The sequence below is a fragment of the Bactrocera neohumeralis genome, chromosome 5, assembly GCF_024586455.1.
Source record: "Bactrocera neohumeralis isolate Rockhampton chromosome 5, APGP_CSIRO_Bneo_wtdbg2-racon-allhic-juicebox.fasta_v2, whole genome shotgun sequence".
Taxonomy (NCBI): Eukaryota; Metazoa; Arthropoda; class Insecta; order Diptera; family Tephritidae; genus Bactrocera; species Bactrocera neohumeralis.
The window spans coordinates 10,129,303-10,151,338 of NC_065922.1; the positions used below are offsets into that span (position 1 = coordinate 10,129,303).

The 22,036-nt window shown below is 38.5% G+C and overlaps 1 protein-coding gene across 3 annotated transcripts in view; it reads right to left on the bottom strand.

Moving 5' to 3' along the window:
- Window positions 1-22,036, bottom strand: part of LOC126759050 (inactive dipeptidyl peptidase 10) — a 380,650-nt gene that overhangs the window by 137,770 nt on the left and 220,844 nt on the right. For 2 of the 3 annotated variants that reach the window (XM_050473625.1, XM_050473626.1), the window contains exon 2: window positions 20,178-21,462. The exons of the other annotated variant lie outside the window; for it this stretch is intronic. In XM_050473625.1, the coding sequence (XP_050329582.1) occupies window positions 20,178-20,243 (66 nt within the window). In that variant the 5' untranslated portion in view covers window positions 20,244-21,462. The remainder of the gene's footprint in view (window positions 1-20,177; window positions 21,463-22,036) is intronic. 3 annotated transcript variants of the gene reach the window in all.

Here is a 22,036-nt window from a genome sequence, read left to right on the forward strand (position 1 = left end):
ATAGCTCTTCACTACGCATGCCCTACGCTGTGACTCAAGCACAAAACGAAACCGCCTTGATGACACAACAAGCTTGGGGTCTTTCAGACGTAAAGTCCGTGAGTGATCCAACTGGACCTAGCAAGCAGAAAGCGAGGACTGTTGAAACGAATATAAAGGTTTTCTAAGGGACTACAAAAAGTTGGTGCGCAGGAGAAAGCTAGAACCTTGGAGAAACTTTTGTAGTCGCTTTGAAAAGTAGCGAGACTCAGGAAACTCTTATCGAAAAGACCCGCCTCGCCCGTTTCAATACGAAGACCTAGTCGCTAAAGAAAATTTTGGTAGCGCACATTATGGCCGGAGCTGCTCCTAGAAGCTTGTCCAAATTGCAACGCACATACACGAGAAGCAGTTCGGTAGAGACTGTACTCCATACATAGAGCTCGAAAGAGCTTTCAAATTTAAGAAATACGCTTTGGACGTTTCTGGAGATTTCTGGGGCGTCCAACAACGTCTCTACGGAATCTTTTCTGAATAGTATCCTGTCAATAAGTAGTGATCCTGCTATACTATATCAACGTTGGAGCAGAAGCCTCTTAACCTCTGGAAGAAAAAGAGCAGAAATTGTGAATGATGAATGTCCAAGGAAGACTGTAGAGGTACTCCGCAAGGTGTTGTGCTGTCTCCGCTTCTATGGAACTTGAACGGCAAAGCGCCGAAGATTGCCATATTAATAACGAGTAGGTGTTTACAGACCATTAGCAATATTATGGACATTATGGACACATAATTTTACTCCACAAGCGAGTCTGGGGTTGAACTCGGAGAAAATGGATCTATTTTTAGTTCACAAGAAAGCACTAAATTCCTCTATAGAGGTTCCCTTCGAAACAAGGAACATAACTCTCTCTCAAGGACCGCACCAAGTACCTTGGGATAGCCTTGGACAGCAAACTGCTTTGGAAGCAGAATGTGGTAAAAAGGGTGACAAAGGCTATAAATGCTTTATATGCGTCTAGGCAGATGATTGGCACGACTATACATCTATTGCAAGATTAAATCTGCTCTGCGGTGCAGTATGATGGTGGACTCCAACGGTGGATAGTGCTAAGCCTGCCACCTATAAATCTCTTCGGTTACTACGAAGCATGACTTTAAAGATGCTGAAAAGCTTACGACTCATTTAACTTTTTACTTGGTGTTCGATAAATACACAAAAAAGCTCACTGACTAGTCATGAGTAGGACCGAGAAATAAAGGAGACAGATTTGCTAATTTCATTATAAATTCCTTGCAGGTATATAACGACCTTTAACGTATGCAAGTATTTACCATCAAAGTGACAATCAATCTCAAAAGCTATGTCTATCGTATATTATATACATATGTATGTACAAACATACCCACATTTTTAGGCACTTGACACAACTCGTTTTGCCACTTACGTGCTGAGTTCTCAACGCAATCAATCCTCACCTAAAAGTTTTTGAACTGTTCTGCTTCAGTTCAGATGATATTGCTTGTATGTATATAGTATGAATAAGATGTGTCTGTGTATGGGAGACAAAAGTTATCCAGGTGAGAGACAACATTCTTCTTTTAGGACTGGCTGTGCAAGTTCGTTCACGATAAATGACGGAGGTAAATGCTTGAGTTGTGTATTGACGTGTTGCAATTTAGACAAGGTGACATGCCGTATGTTGCATGTGGCATGTTGCATATGACGTGTTGCATGTTACCTGCTGCGACATATGACATGTACGGATGCTGCTAAAAATAGCTTCGGTTATGACATGATAATCCAAAAACAGATTCTCCAGCAAAAATCAAAAGTACAACAACAATAACGAATCAATAAGTACAAGTTCTACCTGTTAAGTTTTGATTACTAATCGTAATTATTAGTAATCTAATTACTTTGTATTTGAGAGTGAAATAATTGATTACATTACGATTATCTTGGTCCCAAGTAGATAACGTAATGATGAAGATTACAAGTAATCAAAAAATAATCAGGATTACTCTGGATTACTGAAAAGAATCAAAAATAATCAAAATAAATAATTGATTCTTTTCAGCGATTATTTTGATTATTTTTGATTCTTTTTCAATCAAAACCCACACAACTTTGGTCTTTTTGCTTTTTTAATTTTTAATAAATTTTTTTATTCAATTTTGTACAACAAATAAAGATATTCAAGAGTCTTGAATCAAGACATAATAACTAAATGTAACACCAAAAAAATAACAAAATTCATTTATAACAAAATAACAAGAAAAATATACATTAACTCCATTTAGAATTTGCTTTCAATAACACCAATTTCTCAAATGATAAGTCCGACATTGACAGGCGCCGTGGACTGTTCACTATCCCCGCAAAGGAAAATAGCCTCTCTACTGGTGCTGAGGGTGTCAGGGGAGTATTAAAGGCAACAAAAGCTTCTTTTAGACTGCAATGTTTTACCCAAGTGTCGTCTGTTCTTGAATTGTCATTTAAGTAGCAGAAAAAGTGATGGGTCAAAAAAGCCGGACGATCACTAGCACTTGTCTTTAGTACATTGTAGTTCAACAAAATCGTTAACAATTTTCAGTTACCATCGAATGTTGGATATACAAAGCCTGCTCACTTGTGGCTGCAACATCGCAGATGCTTTGGCAGCAGCAGCTCGTTTTGGAAAACTGGCAAATCGTTTTCGCTTTCATCTTCATGAGAAGTTTCAGTTTCCGTACACCCGTACTCCTTGAAAGCCTTAACAAAATTGGATCCATTGTCTGTCACCGTCATAATAACATTGGACGGGCTTAGACCAAAGCCGGCATTAATTTCGGCAATGATTTGCGCAATTTTTTCAGCTGAGTGCACGCCGAATATTCTCCTGCAAGCAAGAGCAGCCGACTTGCGTTCCAGGTTCTCTGTGAGCCAATGGCAAGTATACCCCAAAAAGCTCCGGTGGTTCCCAGACCAAATATCCCCGGTTGTACAGAAGTGTTTTACGGAGGCCATTTCCGACTTGATTTTGTGTACCACTTCACCATAATGCTCCTTCAATTTTTTTACAGCTGCTTGCCTGCTCATTATCTTCATGCCACTGGTCTGCAAGAGGTCTATAGAAAGACCTTCTTTCTAAAATTGAGACAGGCAGTGCTCCATCAACAATAGCATGCAAAAGCTTTCTATCGAAGGCAGCTTGCGCAGAATTGCCATAAGGGCTGCCCGACTTCAAACTTTTGTATTCCGCATACAATTCGCTATGTTTGACCCGTAAATGCTTCACAAAATTGGAGGTCACGTCACCAGTAGCTCTTATCTTCCGATCACATCCGACACATTTTGCAATTGTCGACATCTTATTCTGATCAGAAATCTGTGAATTCATATGTATATGAATATAATTTTCAAAGTTCACCAAACCAAAACACAACAATTTACATTTTAAAACTAACAATACTAAACCAACCCTAAGTAATTTGAACCATATGCACATAAAAACTAACTTTTACAATATCCGTATAAAATCTCGCGTTGAAAATAGTTTTTCCAGACACCTCAAAAGACTGGTTTTTTATAGAGCTTCCAGATTTTTTTTTGAAGACCCTTCTCCCCGTGCGGGGACTTGGCACGTAATTCTTGTCCAAAATTTCATCATCATTTGAGAAGTCGCTTTCTCCAAAAACCAATTGATCAGTTTGTGACATGTTATCTTCACAAAACACAATTAATAACAACTGACTGACACGTGAAGTATGAAGTATAGGTTATATGATTGCACTTTATAAGCTCTTGTTTGACTTGTTAACGTAAGCGTACCAACAAGTTAACAACCGTTCTTGAATTCTAACACTACTCCCTTCAGCATTGTTGTTTTTCATACAGGTGTAAATATCAGCTACGCTCATTGAAGCTTATTCTGATGATCAGAACTGGGAAATTTCGCGATGGGGCTGATTAAATTGAATGGCTGAATTGCTATTAATAATAGCAAAAATATCATCAATAATAATATTTATAATAATATAATATATATACATATATACATATAAATGCATATATCTCAGAATCTGAGGCTCAGAGTATACAAAAAACAATTTAAAAAATGTTAATAAAAAAATTTCTTAAAATTTAAAGAGAAAAGTTGTTTGATATTTTGGTTTGAAAGTAATCAAAAATAATCAAAAAGAATCAATTATTTATTTTGATTATTTTTGATTATTTTCATTAATTTATAATAATCCTTATTATTTTTTGATTCTTTATAATCGTAATCATTACGTAATCCCAATATTTCAAACGCACAATTAAATAATCATTACGATTCTTTTTAGAAAATAATCTAACCGATTACTAATCGCAATCATAATTTAACAGCTATAAGTAAATATTAGTAATTATAATAGAAATGAGCAGAACTCATTAAAGTGTGGAAAGTGCTAATTTCTAACTAATTTTATTTTAATAATTTTTGTGAATTGAATTTCCTGCAAATATTTGTAGTTTTGAACTTTACAATTTACAGTAAATACATTTTTCAAAAGTGTGGCAACACTAGTCATATTTATTATTAAATTTATTTAAAATGTTTATTATGTTTAAACTGTTTCATTACTTAGTTTAGAATTTTACAATTTCTATTGGAGGAAAAATTTCAAAAGGGTGGCAACTCTCGGCATAATATGAAATCTATTTAAAATGTTTGCCTCTCTTTCAATTTAATGAACTTAATTTTGACCCTTACGTTTTCTATTAGCTGAAATTTTTCCAAAGGGTGGCAACACTAGTCATATGTAACATGAAATTTATTTAAAATGTACATCATGTTCAAAGTCTTTCATTACTTAATTTTTAACCAAATAATTTCCATTGACGGAAAAATTTCAAACAGGTGGCATTCTTCTAATGTTTTTCTTTCACGGCAGTGGCTTATGACATCAAACAATTAAAACAAATATTTGCAATTGCTTCAGCGTTCACTATGTAGCTACTCTATATTCTACAAGCGTGTCACAATTTCGTTACGTAACGATTTTTCGTTGCAGTTCATCAATTTTACTAAGGTGGCTAAAAAATTGTATATGATGAAAATCGTAATTAAAATGTAATTTCATTGCCTCTCTGTTTTTCATAACATATTTTTGCACACACACCAAATAAACACGGAAAATTTCCATAGAGAATAATATTTTGTTTATCAAATGGCATCACTGTTTACAGAAATTCATCACGTATTGTCACTTTGCCTTCCTAGGGCCAAATCAACGCGCGTATTTTTGCGCATATGCAAATTTGGAGATAACAATTCGCTGTGTGCGCACACCTACACACACACACATATAGCATATACCTATGGCTGTTATCTCCTGACGCATTTGTCAACATATGTTTATAATTTTTCAAAATAACTGCACAATAACACCCTTCCACACATATACATACATGTGTATATGTAAACAGCGTTGAAGCCGCGTCGCTGATGTCGATTGCTCGTGACAGCTTCGAAATAATGAACCTTTTGTGGTTATGTGTGTATGTACATATAAATATCTATGACATGTTGTTATTGTTAGTGTTGTTGTCAACATCTAAATTATGCAAAACACTTTCAGCGGCATTCATCATGCGGTAAATCTAATTAAAAAGCAAATTGATGAACGACATTTTTGCACATATACACACACATAAATGCACCATGTTGTAGTTGTAGATAGGGCTTACATAATAAAGTAAGTAGCAAGCGCCACAGCCATATTTCACAGTCACTAGAAATGTATTTTTTTTGCATTTGTGAGCTGGAGCATTTCAAATGTTTTTCATGGAGCCATTTTGGATAAAAAAAAATTATTTAAGGTTAGTAGATCAGTGCTAAGGAATCTTGTATAAGATTATTAAAACGACTCCGATGTAGTTCCTTACAAAAAAAAAACAGAAAACACAAAAATTAATTTATTCAGAAAATTAAGTTAAAAAGCCTTGCTCCACTGGAGATCTTTCCATGTCAATGGCCGAGTGTGGATAACTAATTTATAATCCCGCCCAGAATCAGTGCTTTGGAACAACCAGAAAGATACCGGGTGGCGCACGAATCATCTAACAAAAACAAACCGCAATAATTTTTTTCTGTGTGAGTAAATACCTTACTTTTGGTTTTATTTGGCAGGTTATTCGTCCAAAGGGAATTCAGATGGAATAAGGTCGGTGAGCTTGTTTGCTGAATATGAAAGTATTACAAGAAGTCAGTTCCATCGCGATCCGTATGTTCCTGTTCAAGAAACAATGCAGTAACTGTACACCATTTGGTATCGTAAAGGACCAAAACTGGTCTATGCAAGGCCTACCAGATTAACCTAACCAAACTAAGAAGAAATCGCCGGCTGTTGCGTCGTCTTCTTCTTCTTCTTAATTGGCGTAGACACCGCTTACGCGATTATAGCCGAGTTATACAACAGCGCGTCAGTCGTTTTTTGAGACTATTCGCTACGAAGTATATTCCAAGCGCATATGCTGGTCCTTCTCCACCTGGTCCTTCCATTGGAGTGGGGTCTTCAAGAGTTTCCCCCGAAAAGGGAAAAGTTCAACCCGCAACTTATCGGCGCCACTTCACTTTCCTTTGACCCTTAAGGTCACCTGATCCGACTGCACCTGACTTTTTTTATGGAATTATGTAAAGCAAGAGGTATATAAAACAGCATCCAGATAACTGACTGAATGGAAGCAGTCCAGTAAATCGATTATTGAGACAATCCCGACTTCAAGCCTTCAGGCTGGAATGAATAATTTTCTAATAAGATAGCATATGTGTGGCAGAGCAGGAAGGTCCTTTATAGTCCATAACTTCGCGCGCCATCCTGAGTTATTGCAGGGTACATTGTTGCCTTTGTAGTAAGAAAAGTAGCTGAGCAAAGTTTTACATGTCCCGTAATTCTGTCATTGCCATAGCGAGTTCTTCTAATGATTGAAAACCGATCATATGGTAGATTCGACTTTAGTCAATATATTTTCGAATTTTATTTTAAAAGGTTAACACAAAAGTAAAGCGTGGATTTAATATAAGTTGTCTAGAGGATTTTGTCTAGTTTGAAAATTTTTTCTTACTTATGGGGCCAAACTAGATAGATGAGTGTGAAGTGTTGTCTTTTCAGCAAAATTAGTTACCAGAATCGCCTTCCGACTACTAGATCTTTACAGTTTCTTTCAAGCTGAGATCACAGCAATTAAAGAAAGCCTTCTTGTTCTGACAAGGAGCGTGTTCACTACAAGGAATATACATATTTCAGTATATATACAGGCAGCCAGGTGGCTTTGAGATCACAAAAGTCTCCTAGGGTTTCGTCAAAGATAGTGCATGAGTGCCTTTATCTCTTAGTTCATCTAACATCCTATTTCCAGGTCATAGTGATATTTCTGGTAACTGTGCAGCAGTTGACCTAGCCGACAAACATCGTATATAAATAGCTGAGTCTCAGTGGTGACAATCCCTGACTTGCTCGACATGCATTGCTATTTCTGTGCCCAAGAAATGGTATGCTAAGTTAAGACGTGGAACAACGCAGCAGTCGGCGCGCAAGGTTATGGCATCTGTATTTTGGGATACACCTGAAATAATCCAGATCTGTCCCCTAACGACTATTTTCTAGTCTCATATATCAAAAGAATGCTCGCTAGGAATAAAATCTCGTTGAATGAAGAGGTGATAGCCAAAAATTAGGCATTTTTTGAAGCAAAGGACAAATCGTACTACAAAAATTATATCGAATAGTTTAAAGGTCGCTATAATCAGTGTATCACCCTTGAAGTGTTGAATAAAAGTTAAACGAATTTTCCAATATGTATCTTACTACGGTAGGCTGGGGACTTTTCAATTGACTTGTCAAGAAATGAGAAAAAAATAAAGTCTTTCACTATACATAAATAACATAAAACAGTTAATATACCCATTGGTCTCCGGCTTGGCTAAATTGTTTCTCAAAATTTTGTCTGTGGTCACATACCTTGTTGCACCATTAACCACTAGACAGCAAGAAATTACCAACAACAAATGTAAGTTTCCTTTTTTCTCCTTCCTCCACGTGCACTTGCTTACTTGCCAAGAAGACTAACTCGGAAATTTTCACAAATTATCCAAGGGAATGCACAGCGCAGCAAACGAGCTGTAAACATAAGTTAAATGTGGGAGCCTCATGTGCCATGCGGCATGTGGCAAATAAATTGCCATGCAATGCTCTGTGCCAAGAGCAAACGCAAACGACATGTGGCAAGCGCAGCGAGAGAAGCTAATTTTTTGCGATTCCCCGGAGCTAGTGCTTACCCCGCGCGCTACTATATGAAATGCGAAGAAAAGTGCGAAAATTATTTATGCTCGCAATTATGTGTGTATATGTGAGTGGCACAGAGACGTGCAGCCAAACCGGAAATGTCAGCGAAATGCAAAATTCTTGGAAAGTTGCCTGAAAGTGATGGAAAGCGAAAGTTCTAAAATTTGTTGTTGTTTTGGGTTTCTGTATTTCATGTGTTTCGTGCAGTTTTTTGGCGGCTTGAAGTGTGGTTAGAAAGTATTCATGAGTGCTTGTCACACTGTGAGTGACTCGTACACATGCTTTCGACACACACATATGCATTGAAGAGAGTCTTCGAGTACTTTTTTGCATACAAAATAAAATTGTATCCGATTAATCTGCGGTTTGCTAAATAATTCGTTTGCTTAATCAGTTTAGTGAAGTGCAAGCGCCACAACTTGTCCTCTGCTGACAAGCTAAATGACACCTGCGTGACTCCTGCGTCAAGTTGTGCCACTAAAGAAGCATAAAGTGGAAATTTGTTGAAAGAGAATGTTATCTACTGAGGAAAGACATTTTAGGGAATGTTGTCATGAGCTGCTTTTATCTTCCTCTTTCTCTCTTTTGTGGCGAAAAGTGAAATTAAATGTAAATAGTTGCAGAGAGTGCAGAGAAATGATGTTGCATGCAACTGGAGGAAATAAATAAAAAGAAGAAGAAAAGTGTTTATTTTGCTTAAGTCTGTACTCTTTCGAAAATAAACAAACAGTTATTACAGTTAGACGACCTTGAATCAGCAGTAGAGCTGTGGTGCAGCTCTCCAAGGCGCTGCAAATGCAATTTTTTTCATTTTCTGTTGTTGCCAATTATTAGCAATCGTAGTATGGTAAATACTCGAGGTTTCATCTCAACAGAATTAAGAAAAAAATATGTAGTAAAATCTTCCTCACCATAAATCCTGGCTTGAAAAGTGCTTGCGCAGGCTCAACTAGATTCTACTACAACCGTTTTCCCTTGACGTTATTGCAAGTGCGCCACTTTGCATCACCAAAAACCATCCGCTAAGCCTGCTCTTAATGACATCTTCTCCGCGCACATCCCTATGATGGATATATGGATGGAGTGGAGTCGCTGGAGAAAAGGCGCAGGTTGGATCGCAGCTGAAGCGAAAGGTTGGAGTGGGATTCTTCTGGCAACAATGGTTCCTTCAACTAAGTTTAGATTCAGACTGCCCGTCTTCTTTCAAGCGGAAGCAGTAGCCATCAAGGTACCAGCAGATATGCTTCTGCGAAGTTCGACTTCTTTCAAGAAGAATGCATCTGCTCTAACATTAGAGCTGCTATACAGTTCTTGAGCTCGCTGATAGGGAGCTAGTCAAGGAGGCCATGACTTCAATGCCAGTAGCATCAAGCTACTTACTACATTAAACTTGTCTAGATACCAGGCCATAACGGAATCGTCGAAAATCGTAAAATCTATGAGTTTGCAGGAAAAGGGAAGCCTTTGCTAGAATTATGAAAGGCTTTACAGGGGACAGAAGCAAGTCAGCACTAGCGAGCAAGCTGAAGGCAGACCGCCACTTGGCGGCAAAAAATCGTGGAACGCTACGGTAATAAGCATGCTCGTCAGGTATCTGAGCTACTGGCTGCCAGCCGAACCTTCCTCAGTGATTGAGATTGAGGAAATCTCCAGATGTGGTAACCCCTCACTACCACTTATGACTGAGGGGCTAGAGAGAACCTAAGAACCATTTCGGCAAGCGGTGATTATGCTAAATGTGGATTCCGAACAGTAAAACCGAAGGAGCCTTAAGCTATGGGCTCGAAAGGGTGGTTCTTATGATACTCCTGACATTTGAAAAAGCTGATGGCGCTCCAGCTGCAGATGCGATAAGTACGACATGTGGTGTTGGTTAAACTATCATGGAAAACCACCCGAGTCTCTCGGACGTTGCGAGTTCTAGCGGCGCTTTATCAATCGGCGACTCCATCCTTAGCTTCGAACAGCTGTTTGAGGGGGTGGGGGTCGAGCACGATGTAGACGCTGAACTAGCGCTTCTGAAATAGAGTCTAAAGATAGAGATTTCTTCAGATTAACTTCCAACATGCGAAGGCGCCCTTCGCCAATTTACTGCTTCGACTAAAGCAAGACGAAGCCGATGTCGTTCTGATTCAGGTAACTTGGCTGACCAGTGCATCAGACTGCTTATCTCTAAAATTATTTCTCAACAAATATTTTGTTTTACTCTCATCAATTTTGAAGTTATGAAACTTTGAATTGTTCAATTTTGGATGGTTAAATGTTTATTTCGTAGTTTTTGAATGCAGAATATTGACTTTGTCATAATCCCTTAGTAAATGCTTCAAAATATAACAGCAGCCACTGTTTAATATACCAGCTATTTTCCCTGCATAAAAATTGCTGACAAATAAAATATTTTGCTTAAACATTAAATAAAATTTCAATAGTCACTTAATCCAAAAGGCTAATGAAACGCCTCGAAACACCTTCAGACAGTTATGACAGCCTTTTTTCGCTCCTTATTAATTGTCATATATAAAAATGGTATGCAAACTGTGTAGCTCCACGTACATACTTACACTTATCAACAAAAATTTTCGGCCTCATTAATTTTGCCCGTCATTTATGCTACGTGTTGCCAAAGACGCCCGCTCAGCGGTCACTCCTTCTCGCCGTTTGGGTGGTCAGCAGTTGTTGTTTCTGCTCTTTATTGCTGCGCAAGCAATGTTTCGCATTTGACAGTTTATTAAATGAGCAATTTTATTAATACTCTTTGCACGCCGTCGTCGTTTCTGCTGCGAAATCTTGGCGAAAGTTTGAAGCGTTTTAACCGCTGAATCCCAATGAATCTACCAACATTTTCGCTCGTCAATAATTCATTTGCGCACAAATTTAACAGGTCATAAATTTAACAACAACAAAGTTGTAAATATTTCAGCACCGTGACCTCGCTCTAGTAGCTAGTAGTGACACTGCTGGAGGTGAGGTAGTGGTTTGGGGTACGATGATTTTTGATTGCTACTGTTGGTGACTAGTTTGCTGTGGGTGGGACTGAATTTGGTTTTGTGTCTACATTGATCTAATCTTAGTCTTATTGGTGACATTTTAATTAGATCAAAATTTTACTTCTCATTAGCATTGTGGACTGTTGTCCAAATGACTCGTTTTTTGTATAAAATACGTTTCTCAGGATTTTATATCAGAACTAACGCCGAAGGGCTTGCTAAATTATTTAGTCGTTATGTATAAATAAGTTTTTAAGTGTTGCCCATATTTAGGCTGCATGGAAATATGAATTTGTAAAGTCATACACCTACTATTCGTATCGCAAGTGTCTCGGGAAGCATCTTCTGATGGGTGTCAGGCCACAAAGGCATCAATGTGATCAGCATTGGGAAACCCATGCATTGTCTATACGACGATCTAGACAGACGCATGGTAACGAAAATCAAAATCCGATGGAATGAGCTAGCTGGAAAGCAAAACTGCAAAAGTCATGTGCAAAAATACCAAATTTCTATTGGCACTCGATAGAAGAGACTGTAGGGACATGATGGGAATACTAAATGGTCACTGTCTTTTAGCGACAAACGCACGTAGGAATGGTGCTGACAGAATGAGAAGACGGCAGGAAATATCTAGAGCAGGGCACCAGGAAAACAATGGAGCATCTCTTGAGCACTTGTCCTATATTGGCAAGACTGCAATGTAAGCGTCTGGGGTCCACACGATATGATACGAGTATACTGGAAAAGGTGAAAATTCGCTTCAAGTGCAGGCATCAAGAAGGATGACTACTCCCCTTAGTTCTAGCAACTGAACTCCATCTGGTTTCGCAAAGGACAAAACTGGTCTAAGTCATATTGGCCTACCAGGTTAACTTATTTCGATTTGATTTTCAAAAGCTATCATTCGCTAACTAACTTTGCTGTTAGTGGTGCCCTGTCTAGATTATAAGATGTATTCATATCACATCAGGTGTTGCTCTGGCGGATCACAATTCCTCTCCAATCCTGGATCGTGAAACTTGATCTTGGATCGTGAAAACAATGCGAGATAGGTTAGGTTAGTTTAGGTTGCTGATCCAAAGAAATCGCACATGGATTGCGATTTGTAGTCCTCTGTGAAGCCATAGAAAAGAAGAACTCATGTGTTCGAACTTATAAACTAGCAAAACGATTAGTAGCTAATCAAAATTTGCACAGAAGTTCTAAAGGTATGTGCTCCCAAGTACTTAAGCCTTGTCCTACCAAACGCGGGACAGTCAAGAAGGAAGTGTTGAGTTGTTTCCACCTCATCTTCTGCCTTACAGCTTCTGAAGATGGCGTCTGTTATGATTGTAAACCTTACAGCATGGACGTCAATAGGGCAAAGGACTGTTAGAAGCCCCACAACTAGGGTGAGGCTAGCTTTACGGAGGGCAAAGAGATCACTAGATCTTTCGCGATCGATTTTGGACCAAAAGGCTTTTGCAACAGCGCATATACCGATGGTGGCACAACTCACAATTTTCTGCGATTCCGCTGTGGCCGGGTTCCCTTACCAGTCTCAATGCACTCAATGCTATTGAAAGCGAGGTTAGGCACTTCTTGACCAACCCTGAACGCACTGTTAATGAGTTCAAGGCTAATATCACAGGTCTGTTATCAGAGTAGTTGGTCACTTCTTTGACGGAAGCTGCAATGGCTGCAACCTCCGCTTGGACACTTCATTAGTTAGGAAGTTTTAATCTGGACTTGATATATAACTATCTCTTGAAACTAAACTCCTCCACTAATTTTCCCCTAAACTTTGCTCCTCTTCTCCAACGGCTTCTTTTCCCCCACAATTCTCTCGCAGGTATATGGACAGAGAAGGAGTCGCCAGAGTTCGTTTTGGCGACTCCATGATGTTATGAAGTCAAAGTGTTCTTTTAGGAACACAGATTTTCTGAGTCTGAAGCCATACACCTGCCGACAATGTCTACGAGTACAATGTGCAAGATATCGTTAAGTGCCATGGTTGGAGTGGATCTTAGTGCACCCCACATGCTGATGAGCGCCGCCCGTTGAACGCTCCTGAGTTTCTTTGCTAGTATGGTCTTCTTTGGAGCCCTTCAACACATAAAAACCCAACAGAACATAATGCGCTCGACTATGGTGGTTTATGGACCACTTTCGGTAAGAGACTCCAATAGCTCCTCTAAATCAGTAAAAGGCAATCAATGCCTTTTTGCTCTCTCTTCGATATTCGGCATCCAGGATGAGCCCTAGATATTTCACTGTATCCGTCAATATCCGATAGTTTGCAGGGCAGTATCCACTGACTTACCTTTGCAGTGAGCAGGTTGCGTTCCTGATAAATGGTACTTCGGAATACGCCTACTTATGAACCAGCCCATCAACCTCTCCAGAGTATTTAGTATGTTTTTGCGAGATACAGGTTACTAAAGCTACCCCCAATTAGGTCAATTATACCCAAAATAAAATGACCTATAACCTATAATAAACAGAAAAATGATCAGTTCAACAAATTCTATGTTGAGTTCCCTTTAAGTGAAGAGTGAAGGATTAAACTTCAAATATGGACCGCTTACACAACTCAGCAAAAATGAACCAATTTCACACCTAATTCCTACAACAAATTATTTTGCAACATAATTGCCACGCTTTTTACTGCTGCGGCGTGCGTCATCGGCTGACCAACTGTCAAATTTTCCGCTTGACACTTTCCGCCATTCGGCTGCGCATTAACGGCTGCGAACTCTCCACCGACACCGCATAACGAGCTCTTATTTATGTAGAGGACGCCGAGCGAAGTTGTTGTGTGGCATAAAAAGTGGCTTGCCACTTGGCTTTGCCACATTTCACGCTGCCGAGCAACTGCCACGCCCACTCACGCGCCTTAATAATATCCAATTAAAAGTTTCGCTATTAAAAAAGTGCGCAGCTGGTGGAAGAAGAAGCAGCGAAAACTGTCTCCGCTGTTAATTTCTCGCATATTCTGTGATTTCCACTCGCTTTGTTACTGTCGTTGTTGTTGTTGCTGGCGCACAGCACTACCGCGCTTGAAACGTGCGCTTTTGGTTGGCGGGCATTTGTATCCGGCGCTGCATGCGACAGAAGTGGGTTAATTGAATTTGTGCCTGAGTTTCGAAGTCGGCGCTGGAGCTGGAGCTGGAGCTTGCGGCGTTGTTGAAGTGCCGCTTTGTTGTTGCTGCTACGGTTTTTGTTTGCTCTTGGCATTTTTATTCACGCCAATTTTTTCGCTGCCTTGTCTGCCGTTGCTTCTCTGCGCCCCTGCGTGTTGTGTTGTTGCAGCGTTGTTGTTGCTGTGCTTCAGCTTGAAAAGTAATTTATTGCAGTTTCGACTTTGTTTAATTGTGTTCCACGCATTCGCTGCCAAGTGTGCTTGCAGCCGCCGCCATAGTTGTGGTTACCACTGGCATTCGCTCCCCATTTCACGCATGTCCGTCCGCGATGAGCTGCGCGTGGTCGGTTTCGCTGACCGCTGAGCTCGAGTTTATGGCGGTTTCGCAAAACTTTCAAGTCGAAAATTTAGTGTTATTCTTTCAGCGGCATAAAATTAGATTTTTTTGCTCATTTCGAAATCTGCATAACGGAAATTTTGTTTGCTTAACTGAAAGTGGATATTTATAGTCCTGTATTTCATTGTATTGGGTTTTGAAGAGAAGAAAGGAAAAAATAATATTATTAGAAATCTCATCTTGAAAGACATATTTTTTACCTCGTCGAAAAGGCCAAATCAGTTACGAGTTTTATGGAGACTAAATTAGAAGTTAGCACTATACAGTTATAATCTGTGCAACGTTCTTTTTTATTAATAGTGTTTTAGTTCCTCTGTGCTTGAAACTAATTCCTCAACTTAATGTTGCTTGCCGCCTGAATGTAGGCAACGGTCTTTACGGTAGTTTTTGTTAAACAAGAGCGCTCCAATAAGTATTTAACCTGACCACTGATGGCACCAGTATCGGGAACGATGCCAGTAATAAATTCATCTAGACGACTACCGTCAAAATTTCGGCCAAATCGGATTTTCAGCTTTGTTTTCATCGTGAGTGGAATCGATTGTTTTCGAAAACTTAAAAAAAAAGAAAAAGAAACACATGATCGATCAGTGATACTATTCTAGGTTTTGGTAGGGAAATCGCGCAATGAAATCAAAGGTACTCAGATACTCTATACGGCGACAACTTTCTTGCGATGGCAACCGTCAAAGATTGGTTTAACAAGTTTCATCGTTGACACCGGTCGGTTTTTCTTGAGCTACATCAAGGTTCGCCGAAATGACTACCACGTTGGGTAAAATAACAAAATTTATCGAGTTCGCATTGAGAGACTACAGATTGAACGAGCGTGAGAAAGCTAAGGTAGCAGGCATGTGAAGGTATCAAGTGGTTCATAGTATGTATCAAATATGTGGGCTTGATAAAGCTCACTTCGGACGACATGGACGACGTAATACCCCTTTACGGTAGTATTTTATATTTAGAAGTGCAATCCGAAATAGTTTCTGCATCTTTTTGTGACCGTCACTGAAATGTCTATAGAGGCACAGGTACACGCTGGAATAAAAGGAATATGCGGAATAGTGAAATCCACCAGTCGAGCCAACTTCAAATAAAGCGCGGTCGGTCCTCTTTGCTAACAAAAGGGTGGAAATCGTTTCCTCGCATACGCTCAGAGCTGGTGTGTTTATTTATTCGGACCACATGACTTAGCCAGCGTAGACGCTGTCTCTTAATTCTCTGAACGACAGGTATGACAATGTCGTCGCATATCTCGTTCCATCGAATTCGGTACTCACCGTTGCCAATGCGCAAAGAACCATCACAGAACCTCGACTCATCAGATGTTGTCATCGTTCATGCCTTTGCTCCGTATAACAGGTTGAGAATGATGAGTGACTTGTAGAGTTTGGTCTTTGTTCGTTGAGAGAGGACTTTACTTTTCAATTCCCTACTTAGTCCGAAGTAGCACCTGACATTGTTGATGTTAATACTGGTAGCAAGAAAGCAGATCATTTGCTTCGCGTCATTGACCATTTTGGAGAAAGTAGAGCTAACGGCTGCGCTAATGATATCGATGTACGCTAGCAGTTGTACACTCTTGTAGAAAATTATGTCTTCTTTATTCAGATTTGCAACTCAAATTATTTTCTCCAGAAGAAGATTGAAGAAGTCGCATGAAAGAGAGTCGCCTTGTCTGAAACCTCGTTTGGTATCGAACGACTTGGGGAGGTCCTTCTCGATCCCGACGGAGCTTTTGGTATTGCTCAACATCCACCTCTACTTCGCAAGCCTCCTGAAAACATTTTTTTCAGACTGTTTTGAAAAAGTTAGATTATGGTTTAATCAGGTTTATTGAGTTAAGAGGTTACTATGTCGAGAAATAAATCGCCATTTTACTTTCACTACAAACTCCAACCTTTCGTTTTTGGGTATAAGAGCTTAGAGTATAAGAGTTTAGGGTAAACGTGCTTGGGGTATATGAGTTTAGGATATGAGAGTTTAGGATATAAGAAACTTTATTTGCAGTCACGACGTAGATATAATTAAAGTACGCTTTCAATTTCTTCTTAGCCCGTCTAAAACCATATTAAATACTTTTAAGTGAATAAAATAACAGCATATTAATATTTGTATACGGATAATATCATATAATACCAAAAAAATTTGGTACTTTTAACATTTTCGTTTTCTTTCGTGTCTCTGTTCTAAGCCTTGTGAGGCGATATATTATTAGTTAGAGAACTTTCTCATAGCAATGCAAGCAAATTATGACTTTTTCTTTTAGCTACAAATTTATTATTAAAAATTATTTTTAAATATCGCGAGCATATATTATATTGCTTCACTCTCAATCGTAAATAAAAAAAATCTCTCGCTCATTTCATATATACATACATCCTCAAGCTGTCAATCTGAGTCATTTTACTTGATAGAGCAATCTATTTGAAGACAACAGTGCTGAAATATCTGCGCTGTAATGAAATTTTAATTACTGCACAACAACAAAAAATATTTTTTTTGCCTCACTGAACACTCTAGGCGTCAATTGTCTCGTGTTTTTTCAAGCGTTACATCGCATTTATGGCCAATTTTCCACGCTTCAATTAATTTCAAGCGAGCAAGGAAGGCAATAAAGTAAAAATATTGCGCCTCCTTGTATTTTGTAGTTGTAGACAAGTACTTAAATGCTGCTTTGAATAGATTTCATTGGAAAACTAATGCAAGTTCACAGGCACACATGCATACATATAAATATATTACATACGTATACACTTACATAGACATAGACATGCAATTTGCCTTCTAAAATTGCTTATAAGCACATCACTGGTGAATATTTGTATTTTGTGAAATATTGCCATTAATTGCCTATAATAAACGCGCTCGTTATATTTAAGTGCGGCCACGGCACATTCAAATTTTTACTGCAAGTGTAGTACCGTTAGTTATTAAGCATATTTTCAGCTGTTTTAGGCCAAAGTGCTCGTTAGCTATTGTGCTGTGAAGCAAAATGTTTTCATTTTCATTTTTATGGCGTGTATTGTTTTGTGTTGTTATGGCATCTCTTTCATCTGACAGCCCTCATAAAGACACGCCCACGCACATACATATGTATATTGAAATTATAGAGATACATTTATCTGCATTGAATTATCGAAAATATTTGCGCCAAAATGAAAATTTAAATTAATTTAACTTTAATTGGAGATTATTATGGTTGAAGATATGTTGCTTTGTATGTATATAAATGCTTGGTTAGGTCAGTGTGGGATTTTCGAAAATTGAATTTTTTTGGCTTAAAGTACATTTTAGGGTCCTATATACGTTATATAATTGATAAGATTAAGCTAGATAATTTTTGATAGGAAAAATATGATGATACAATGAAACTCATTGGAAACGAAACATAAAACTACAACAACAAAAATTAAAGGATGGTTTTGATTGATTTCCGACAATCATGGTTAAAGGAAAATTCCTGGTTAATAAAGATACCTCAAAGTGATAGCTAGTGAGCGGAAAGGATCGACTTAGCTGTCAGTCCAAATTAAACTGAACTGAATAGGAGGCACGCCTTCCCTTATTGTGAGGCTCTCCACTTGACACTGTTGGAATGGTGATGTCTTCATCCTCGACGGAAAGTTGGAAAGAAAATTGCCTCGCTGATAACTTGGACCACTGCGTAGCGAAACCTTCTCCTAGCGACTTCTTCTCTGTGCTCGCACCTTCGAGGGATATGTGGATGGGACGGAGTCGGTGGAGAAGAGACGCTGTAAGCTTTTATGAGCCGAAACTCAAGGGTTTCAGACTGCCAGACTGCAGATCACTGTCCGATAGCAGCAGATGTACTCCAACGAAGTGTGGCTTCTTTTAAGGAGGTATGCATCTGATAGCCGACTTGCTATATAGTCCTTGAGATCGCTGACAGTGAGCTCAAAGCTAGTCATGGGGAGTATTTTCTCGCTATCTAAGCCTACTTCCACTTACTAACTTGCTTGTTTAAGTGCTTGTTCATGGCGGGATCTATGGGTCTTACGCGAGCTCTCCAAGCTTTGATCTTGTGGGATTGCGAAAGCTTTCTGGCGCAGAGTTGATAGCAAAAGGGCTATGAAACTACAGCTCTTAGCAAGGTTCTCATATTCGCAAATAGATCTGTTCAAACTGGATATTGTTCCATTGGCACTTACATGGTAAGATTTTGGAGGATGCAACTTGTCAAAGTTGTAGGGCGGAAGATGAGCTGGAAACATCTAGACGTTTTTTCCTTCACTGCCCAGCTTTCGCCAGACTTTTAGGATAAGGCCTCTTTACGATTCTGGCAAATTGCCTGGAGTAGATATTAGCCAGCTGTATAAATTTGTGGCTGACCGTAGACGATTTGTAGATATACAAAAATTTTATCCGTACTTAAGAGTTCTCGATCTGATCAATTTTGTATCCGTCCTTTTCTCGACAAGAAGCTGCTCATAATCAATATTAAGTTATTGTTTGGAAATGTTATTTATTTGGCAAGATATTTTAACGAAATTCGAAACAGATTATTGTTTAAGACCATGGTCCAAATATCTGAAGAAATTTTCCAGATTGGACAACTATAGCATATAGCTGTCATACAAGTTGATCGATCAAAATCAAGTTTTTGTATTGGAAGCTATTTTATTTGACAATATATTTTCATGAAAAATTTCGAATACTATTGTCTGTCACAGCGCTACAAGCTCCGAGGAAATTGTTTGGATCGGACAAGTATAGCTTATAGCTGCCATACAAACCGACCGCTCCAAAACCAGATAGAGATCCGTTTACATCCTTTATGCTGTATTAAATATTTTTGTGAAGGTTATTATTGCTTTGGTGCAGCATGAATTAACATTTAACTCTTCTTTTTTGATTTTTTTTATTTTAGAAACAATCTTTTGCTAATTTATTCAGTCAAAAATCAAATCTTAAAATTTTTTTTTAATTTTTTTAAAGTCCGCCATGTTACGAAAAATTGAAAAAAATATCGAGTTTAATAAAAATTATGATCACGATTTTTATTTCCTTTCAGCTATTGCCAGTTCCTCTAAATGCCGTCGCCCGTAGAGAACCTCTTGAAAAAGCTGATTCCGAAGACTGGACCGCCATTTTGTATCAAAATGAAAACATATTTTTTTATTAATACAAATAAAGCTCGAAAGCGAAAATTCAATTCCGTTTTCTTGCGCCTAGTTTAAATTGTAATTTTTTTTTAAGTTCCAGTTAGACCTAACCTTTTAAATAGTTACCCGTAAACACATATGAATATTATGCCAAGCATTGCTCAGCCATATGTGTGTCAAAAAAAAAAAACACATTTTGTTTACTCAAACATGCATGCCAACCAAAAAAGTGAACCGTAAAACGGTATATTTACCTCCATTTGCGAGCCCTTCTTGCCCATCGAGCCGCTCGTGTGGCCGCCACTCTGTGCTGCGTTCATTTTTGTGGCGCTCTTTTGACTTTGTCGAGGTTAAAGTTGAAATGTTGTTGCTAAATTTGTCACCTATACGTGTGTTGTCGTTGTTACTATTATTGTTGTTGTTGGCGCTCAGTGACCCAAACAAATAGCAGTTTTACGACGACCTAACTCACACGAACAACGACACAGCGAGAGCCACATGTCTCCGACTACATTACACACATACTTTGTAAATATTTCGCTGTGTGTTTTTGTTTTTGTTGTTGTTTTTTAAACTTTCCGCTTAATCAACAGAATGTCTTTAAACTTTGCTGCTTGTAAGAAACTTGCTTTGCGCCACCACACAGCTGCCAAGCCGGGCTGTGCAACGAACTCACAGCATGTCAAGCATGGTTGTGTGTGTGTTTGTAGCTATGTATTAGTATTTTGCGCATGTGTATGTGCTGCACACATGCGCTGCGTCGACAAGCGAGCCAAGGCAATTAAGGTTTAACGCAGAGTCCTCTCCAGTTGTTGGTGTTGTTGTCGCCGCTTAAGCACACTGACTGCTGACGCCGCTGCTGTTCTTGTTATTGTTGTTGTTACACCTTCAGGCGTATTTATTTTTGCATCTTTCATTTAACTTGTACTTTCTTGAGCTGCCCTCTACTATGTGTGTGTGTGCGCAAAGTGTGTTTGTTTGTGTTGTTGTTTGCTTGTATACTTTCTTCAGCCGTTAATTTGTGTTAGTGTTGCCAGCTTGCATTTATTTATGCAGATAAATGGCTTTAATAAATAAAGACGCTATTTTCTGAGCGCTTACGCTCGGTCTCCTGCTCAACAGACACACACAAGCGCTCATATATATCACACTATTTGCTATTTAGTTGTACGCTCGTTGGCTTTTTTGTTGTTGCTTGTGTAGAATACACTTTTGTTGTGCACTTTTCTTGCTATTTGCCTGCTCGGCCACTTTATTTCATTATTAATTTTTACTGCGTTGACGGCAGCGTTCCACTTTTAGAATTAATTACGCGTTGGCTCTCTTGTATTTGTTGTTGTTTTTCACACTTTTTGCACTTCTTTACTTATTTTTATATTCACCACTTTCCTTTTATGCACTTATTCGCATTTTGAAGCGGAAAAAATAATTTATTTATTTTTATTTGCATAATTTATGCGCACTAACAGGCACTAAGCATAATTTTTTCGCATTAATTATGAGATTAATTTTTAATTTTTCCACTTAACAGCATGATTACTGTAATTAAATTGCAAAAAAAAAAAATATTTTATGTCGCAATTGCCATGAACAAAGCGCTGGAACCGCCTGACATCACTCACTTCATTAACCACACACACTTGCTTTTCTCTCCTCTCTACTTCCTTTCCACTCATCTCTGCATTTCTCCTCTTAATTTTTATACCCTGAACAGGGTATATTAAGTTTGTCACGATGTTTGTAACACCCAGAAAGAAGCGTCGGAGACCTTATAAAGTATATATATAAATGATCAGTATGTTGAGCTGAGTCGATTTAGTCATGTCCGTCTGTCTGTCTGTCCGTCTGTCTGTATATACATTCGAACTAGTCCCTCAGTTTTTAAGATATCGTTTTGAAATTTTGCAAACGTCATTTTCTCTTCAAGAAGCTGCTCATTTGTCGGAACTGCCGATATCGGACCACTATAACATATAGCTACCATACAAACTGAACGATCGAAATCAAGTTCTTGTATGGAAAACTTACATATTTGAAAATGTATTTTCACCAAATTTGATATATGTTATTTTCTAAGGCAACAATGTAATCTCTGAAAAAATTGTTCAGATCG